This window comes from Gracilinanus agilis, chromosome 4 (genome assembly GCF_016433145.1).
Source record: "Gracilinanus agilis isolate LMUSP501 chromosome 4, AgileGrace, whole genome shotgun sequence".
NCBI lineage: Eukaryota > Metazoa > Chordata > Mammalia > Didelphimorphia > Didelphidae > Gracilinanus > Gracilinanus agilis.
Genome location: NC_058133.1, coordinates 280,134,338 through 280,142,640, shown reverse-complemented (window position 1 = coordinate 280,142,640; position 8,303 = coordinate 280,134,338). Strand labels below are relative to the sequence as shown.

General features: G+C 37.5%; 1 protein-coding gene across 1 annotated transcript; it reads left to right on the top strand.

Moving 5' to 3' along the window:
* The first annotated feature begins 642 nt into the window (after positions 1 to 642).
* Positions 643 to 7,582, top strand: ENPP5 (ectonucleotide pyrophosphatase/phosphodiesterase family member 5). The gene is made up of 3 exons (XM_044674346.1): positions 643 to 1,474; positions 3,398 to 3,574; positions 6,924 to 7,582. The coding sequence occupies exons 1-3, from the start codon at positions 643 to 645 to the stop codon at positions 7,340 to 7,342; spliced, it is 1,428 nt and encodes a 475-aa protein (XP_044530281.1). The 3' UTR covers positions 7,343 to 7,582.
* Positions 7,583 to 8,303: the final 721 nt, after the last annotated feature.

Here is an 8,303-nt window from a genome sequence, read left to right as displayed (position 1 = left end):
GAGACTAATAGTAGGCTTTAGGAATAGAAGTGAATACAAAAATGCATTGTATGAATTTGCATATTTTTCCTACTGCCAAGATGCTAGATTTTAGTCTACTCATAAAAGATATTTGCATGTATAGCAGTGATTCCCAAAGTGGGCACTACTGCCCCCTGGTAGGTGCTGCAGCGATCCAGAGGGGCGGTAACGGCCACAGGTGCATTTATCTTTCCTATTAATTGCTACTAAAATTTAAAAAATTTAATTTCCAGGGGACTAAGTAATATTTTTTCTGGAAAGGGGGCGGTAGGCCAAAAAAGTTTGGGAACCACTGATGTATAGGATATTCTTGATTTTACTGGTAGTTGTGCTCCAGAAAAGTAAACCTTATCCTGGATACTCTAAAGGAACTTACTATTTATAGAAATCCTTTTATAAAAAGCAAGGAGAAATAATTTTTTAGAGTATTTAAGGACCTCTTAAAAAGGACTTTGACTAGAGTAAATATGGAAGGTGCTCTTCTATGAGTCTTCACAGGTCATGATTGAAAAAATGAACTTTTCCTAGACATTTTCGGAGGATCACTGAGAGTTCCTATAAAGTTTTGAAAATGATTGATGCTGACATGCTTGTGTTTACTCTACAGATTTTTTTCTGAAAATGGATTCAAAATTCTGCTGCTGTGTGTTCTTTACCCTCTCTGCATTAACATTTTCAGTCACATTTTCTGACCTACAATATGAGCGGAAAATTCTGCTGGTTTCTTTTGATGGATTCCGTTGGGATTACATCTACAGAGTACCCACACCCCATTTTCATTATATCATGAATTATGGTGCCTACGTCAAGCAAGTTACTAATGTTTTAGTTACAACAACATATCCTAATCACTATACTTTGGTGACTGGTCTCTACCCGGAGAGTCATGGCATAATTGCCAATGATATGTATGATTCTACTCGGAACAAAACCTTCTCCTTGGAAGACATGAACATCTATGATTCAGAATTTTGGGAAGATGCAACCCCAATATGGATCACAAATCAAGGTGCAGGACATAACACTGGTGCCGCAATGTGGCCTGGAACAGATGTGAAAATACATGGAAAATTTCCTACCTACTATATGCCTTACAATGAGTCTGTTTCATTTGAAGACAGAGTCAAGAGACTTATTGAATGGTTTAAGTTCAAGAAACCTATAAATCTTGGGCTTCTTTACTGGGAGGATCCTGATGAGATGGGCCATAATTTAGGTCCTGACAATCCCCTCATGGACTCTGTTATTTCTGATATTGACAGTAAGTTGGGGTACCTCATCAGAGAGCTGAAGAAAGAAAAATTGTGGGACAACATGAACCTCATTATCACAAGTGATCACGGCATGGCACAGTGTTCTGGGGAAAAGATCATAGAGCTTGACCAATATGTTGATCCAAATGACTACATCCTGATAGACCATTCACCAGTTAGAGCCATTTTGCCAAAAAAAGGTAAAACCCAGTTCTGACGGTCCTGATTGGCCATTTTAAAAGAGAACTTTGTTCTTCTTTGTCCCTTTTGTCTTAACGTAGCTTGATCTCTGTAACCAAGCTAGGGTCTAAGATCTCATTTTAATATGCTCAGCTATGTCCTAGGAAGGAGAAAAGGAAACAAGCATTTATTGAGCACCTACTACTGAGTGCCAAGTATAAATAAATATACATACATACATATATACTTATACTTTCACACATATACTTACACAGGCATATGCTTGTATTATCCCCATTTTATAATTGAGATAAAGTGACTTGCCCAGCATCGTAAAACTACAAAAGATCTAAGGGTGGAATTAAATTCAGGTCATTGTGATTCCAGGCCCAGCTCCCTATCCACCGGACCACCAACCTGAATCTAACATAGTAATAGTAATATCGTTATTGATCAGTCATGTCTGACTGTTCGGGACTCCATGGACCATAGCTATCCATGGGGTGTTCTTGGTAAGTATACAGAAGTGGTCTGGCAATTCTGTCAGGCAATCAGAGGTTAAGTGACTTGTCCAGGGTCACACAGCTTGACAGTATCTGAGGCTGGATTCGAACTCAGAACTTCCCTTCTAGTGCTCTATGCATTGTGCCTCCTAGCTGCTCCAGAATTTTATTATGGAAAGTACTCAGGACCTTCTAGAAGTTAGGAGAACTTCTAGTATATGACTGAAGCCAAATCATTGAACCTCTTTCATCTTCCATTTCTTTATCTGTAAAATGAGGGGACTGAATCAGAAGAGCCATTCTCAACCCAGTCCTAAAGAGTCCTTCCAACCTTAATAATATATTAAATGGCATATCTTCTACCATAATAGACCCCTATGGAATCTGATTCAATAACTATTTTGTTGTCGTGTCTTTCAGTAGTGTCTTACTCTTCACGACTCCTTGGCAAAGATATCAGATTGGTTTACCATTTCCTTCTCCAGCTAATTTTACAGATGAGGAAACTGAGGCAAATAGGGTTCAATAACTTGCCCACAGTCATATAGCCAGAAAGTGTCAGATTTCTTTTCTTTAATAAAAAGAAACCTTCAGTCTTAGTATCAGTTCTAAGACAGAATAATAGCAGGGGCTTGGCAAATGGGATTCAGTGACTTGTCCAAGATCACAGTGTCTAAGATCATATTTGAACCCAGGTCCTCCCACTTCCAGGACTAGCACTCCATCCATTGTGCTACCTAGCTGCCCCTCTCCTTTAGTTTTCAAGGGATCCCCTAATTCCACATTTTTCTGCCAAACCTTACCTACTCTCCTGCTTTTGCTTGGGTATTAGCCATATCTAACTGACAAACTTGCAATTACATGGTAATCTTTTATTTCCCTGGTAAATGCATATTGTATTCCAAGCAGAAAATTCCTTATATTACGGTTTCCAGATCTGCAGATGAATCAATTCCCCCTCTTTTATTACTTTATTAATTCTTTAAAGCAAGTTTACTTAAAACAAGAAATAAGCTCTTCAGTCTTCCCTGCAGTGTTGACACATGACCGGGAGGGGAGGGGTCCAGCAGAATTTCTCCACATAAAAAGATTAAATAGATGTCTTTGCATTCTATCAATTGTTTTTCACCAACATAGTTCATTTGTGTTTTGGAAATGTTACTGTATTAACTTCTGCTTACTCAGGAAGATCCTTTTCAAAACTGCCTTGGCCTCAGTATCTTCCTTTGAAAAATGAGAGAGTTAGATTAGATGACTTCTAAAGGCCCTGCAAGCCTATTTTTTAAAATGTGATTTTTAAAATGAAAAATTATTATATAAAAAATTGTAATTTTCAGTGGCCCGAGAGCTTTTGTTTTATTTTTCTCAGAGAAAGGTGTTTCTTGGATTTATAATGCACAATCTGGTTTCAGTTTCCTATATTTCTCTACTCTCCTCCAGGTAAATTTGAAAAGATTTTTGCAGCATTGAATAATGCTCATCCTAACCTGACTGTTTACAAAAAGGAGGATATTCCAGACAGATTTCATTACAAGTACCATCAGAGAATTCAACCCATCTTAATAATGGCTGACAAAGGATGGACCATTTTACAGAATAGATCCAATGCGTTTATGTGTAAGTATTTTGTGGTATATTCCTTCCGTGTAGTTATTTTCATGAAGATCTGTCATCTTGGGGATTAATTATTGCTTAGATGACCAATTAGTATTCTCTACCCATAGTTAAGCAAGCCTGCATGCCCTAAAAATTGAGCATTAACCTCCTTATAGCAAATAATTTACTCTGTTTTCTGACAGGATCCACCCATAGTCAGTCCCCATCCTTTACTCGGCTGCTAAAGTGATTTTCCTAGAATGGAGTGTCTGATCATGTCACCACTTCCCCCACCAACACACACACACACACACACACACACACACACACACACACACACACACACCAGTTGAATCGTATTAGACTAAGATCAAATGTTAAATCCTTTGTTTGGCATTTAAAGAGTTTTATAAACTGGCCCCTTTTTCCTTTCCCAGTATTCTTTACTCCAGACTCCCCTACATGAACTCCACAATCTAGTTTTACTGACTTTCTTGCTATTCCTGGAATAATAATGCTCTGTCTCTCAACTCTATGCTTTTGTGCTAGCTAGCTTGTACCTCATTCCTGGAATGTGGTGCCTCCTCATTTCCACCTCTTGAGTTCTCTGTCTTACTTTAAGACTTCCTTCAAAATTTTGCCTTCTGTCTGAGTCCTTCCTTCCCTGGTCTCCTTCTCTCTCATCCCCAGACCCTTCCCTCTAAAGCAGGGGTCAGCAACCTTTTTGGCCATGAGAGCCATAAACGCCACATTTTTTAAAATGTAATTTTGTGAGAGCCGTACAGTGCTCACAGTGCACGTTCCTGTAACAGCACCTGAAAAAAATTTGACTTTATGGCTCCTGCAGAAAGAGCCATATCTGGCCTTCAAAAGAGCCAGATATGGCTCAAGAGCTATACATTGCAGACCCCAGCTCTAAGATTGCCTTCCATCTACTCTATATACATCTCGTAGGTTATTTCCATGTTGACTTTCCAGTTAAAATATAAGCTTCCTGAGAGAAGCTCTTTTTGTCTTCCTTTGTATCTCCAGCACTTATTGACAGCCAACATATTTTATAGAATGGGTGTGTCTGAAATCATTTTTCATTATTTTATAAATATTAACATTTTCATTATTTTATAAACTTGATCACTTTACAAGTACTTTATTTCTACAGGATTTTTCAGTTGGCAGCCTTAAGTTTCTCCCAGTTTGTTCTATGTTGTAAATCAGATTCTTTTTAAGGTATGTGTCAGACTGAATGCATACTGAGGCTCCTTCATATGAGGAAGGAAGGAAGGAGGGAAGAGAAGGAAAGAGGAAAGTAAAGAAGGAATACTAATATTCATAATTCATATTTCTTATCTGATTTTTTCCATTTTAATTTTTATCAATTTTTTCTTCTCCAGATTATATGTAGATTAAATTTCTAATAATCATTTACACTTGATTTTTACTGCAAAAAATTAAGTCAAGAAATACCTTTAATGGCACTATGGAATACAGGCAGCTTGATAGTGAGACCTAAAATAAAAAGACCCAAGTTCTAAGCCTGTGTCAGATGATTACTGGCTGGGTGAACTTGGGCAAGTAGATAATAATTCCTAGCCTCAGATACCTCATCTGTAAAATGGGGTGATGATGGCATCTATTTCATAGGGTTATTGTGTGGGTCAAATGAGACAATAATGTAAAGGGTTTTCCAAACCTTTAAAGGCTATATGAATGCAAGCTTTTATTATTTTAGGGTACTGGGACAGATAATCTGAAGAGACTTTGGAGGAAATTTAAGGTCACTTGATTGTTTTTTGACAGACAAGATGTTTGCTTTGTTTCTTTCTTGATCTCATCGCATACTTTCCTATAGCAAGCATAAACTTGCAATGTTGATCAAGTTCTTGGTCAGTTCACATTTGAAACAGAAAGTCTTTCTGCATTCTTCTTGTATCATTTCATCAATCCTGCCTGCTTTGCCTTGCTTGCATGCTGATGTTTTTCCAGGTAAACCTGCCTTTGGAATGTATGAACCAAATTATTTGCCCTAAATTCCCCATCCTTTGGTCCCTTGCCCCTTCATTTCACAGTATCAGAAATTATCAAAACTTTGACTTAAATAACTCAAAGACGCATATAGTTGACTGACGATGAATCCACAAGATCAAAACTCACTCTTTTTTAGCCACTTCCTTTGATTAGCCATGTTTAAGCACTAAGTTTGATAAATAACTAGAAAACAGGGAGAATTAAAGTTAGCAGTATTTATACAGCCAAGTATAGTCATACTTCAAAGTAATTTCTTTGGGAAGCTGTATATGCATTCAAATGATTCTACTGTTGCCCAAAATATTTTTAGAATTCCTTGTTTAGAATTATCTTCTGATATAGCTTACTAACTACATAAGAAAGTCATTCTCTTAGTTAAAAGTTATCCACTTCATTTCTCCACCTCATCTTTCCCTTAATCCTTCCTCCTCTGCTTTCATTTGGTTTGTCTCTATTTAGATTAGTTCTTCCAAATAAAAACTAAATACTGTGGTTGAGAATCAAAGTCCCCCAGGGTGAGTGGTTTGGCCACGGGCAAGACCAGGATTCAGAATATGCAGAACACATCCTGTAGGAGATTGACATACATTTATGTTCATGCATTCTGTGGGAGCAACCACGTGGGGCAATGGATAGAACACTGGGCCTGGTGTCAGGAGAGCTCCAGTTCAAATCCAGCCGCAGGCACTTACTGTGTAACCCTTAACCTTTGTTTGCTTCTGTTTCCTGATCTATAAAATGGGAATAGTGGGGGCAGCTGAGTGGCACATTGGATTGAGCAGGCCTAGAGACAGGAGGTCCTTGGTTCAAATCTGGCCTCAGACACTTCCCAGCTGTGTGACCCTGGGCAAGTCACTTAACCCCCATTGCCTAGCCCTTACCACTCTTCTGCCTTGGAGCGAAAACACAGTATTGACTCCAAGACAGAAGATAAGGGATTAAATATAAATAAAATAAAATGGGAATAGTAATGGTACCTACCTCTCAGGATTGTTGTGAGAATCAAATGAGATAGTGTTTGTAAAATATTTAGCATAGTACCTGGCACATAGTAGGTGCTATAGAAATAAAAGTTGATAATTGAGTATAATTGAATGATAAATTTTAAAGGATTTTTGAATTTGGAAATCAAGTTGAAGACTGCCTATATAATTCATAGCATGTGGTCTAGAGAGATCATCCTGTTTGACTTCCCATTTATTAAAAAAAAATTGCAGTATAACTTCTGTGTAAAAAGATATTTTCAAAGCCCAACCAAGTTCGTATTTAATTTAAAAATAAGAAAAAAACGAGTGATTATTTCAATGTTAAGCAGCTGGCTAACTGATCCATTTTGTTTTTACAGTAGGTAACCACGGTTATGATAATGCATTTTCTGATATGCATCCATTGTTCTTGGCCCACGGTCCTGCTTTCAAAAAGAATGTTTCAAAGGAATCCATGAACTCTACAGACGTGTACCCTCTGCTATGCTATATTCTTGACATTCTTCCAATGCCGCACAATGGATCACTGGCAAACATAAAGGAACTTCTTTCTGCATCGGTCCCCAAAGTGATTCCACCTAGTGTGATGACTCCACGGAGCAACGTGAATCTAAAAGTTTACAAGCTACATTCGTATGCTTACTTTGTGGGAGTCTTCCTTGGTAGCATCATAGTGATTGTGTTTCTTCTAGTTTTTGTTAAGCAATTAATTCACAGCCAAATGCCCACCATACAAGAGCGGAACGCTGAAATAGCTCAGCCATTGCTATGGTCTTAAGATCTCTTTGGAATGGAGAACTTTAAAGCTAGGTGTTTGTTGTTAAAAAAAGAAATGTGTGATTTCAGGAAACCAACTTCAGAATTTGCATAGAAAGAACATGCAGTGTTTTATACAAACACACATCACACTTAACACATACCCACATACACACAACTTGAACTAAAGTTCACAATGCTCTTTACCTGCATGAGATTAAAAATATAAGTAAGAGCATGTCTTTACTTTACTTTATTCTTTAGCCGGGGAGAAGATTAATATCCAATGTTTGTTTTTTGTTGGTTTAAAAAACAACAACAAAAAAAACACCCTTACCTTCCATCTTAGAATAAACAATATATATATATTGGTTCCAAGGCAGAAGAGTGGTGAAGGTTAGGCAGTGGGGGTTAAGTGACCTGCCCAGGGTCACACAGAGAGGAAGTGTCTGAAGCTAGATCTGAACCCAGGACTTCCTATCTCTAGGCTCTCAATCCACTGAGCCACCCAGCTGCCCCTTAATATCCAATGTTGGGCAATATTGGACATGTTGTGACTTTTAATCCTTATAGGTACTTTGCTTTCTATTATTCTTAAAAGAAAATGAGTATTTATTTTCAAAAATACCATACACTTTATGGACTACTGAGTCCTAATATTTGACCAATTTATGAAAAATAGAACTCATCATGCCCATCACTAGCAGAAACTATATTTTTCCTGATAAAGGAAGAGGTGTGATTGATTCTCTGCCTACAATAGAGGTACAAAAGTTGCTTCAAAATTACATAATACATCTCCTTAAAAATTAGGAGACCTAGATTAAATTGTTCTCAGCTAAATAGGCTCACCTTTCCTACCTTTATGCCAAAAAAGCAGAAGCAATTGCTTCTTTGGATGCACTTCATCACATGATTTCAAAAACACATTTTTCTTTCTTTTTCTTTAAAAAAAAAAACCCTTTACCTTTTGTCTTAGTGTC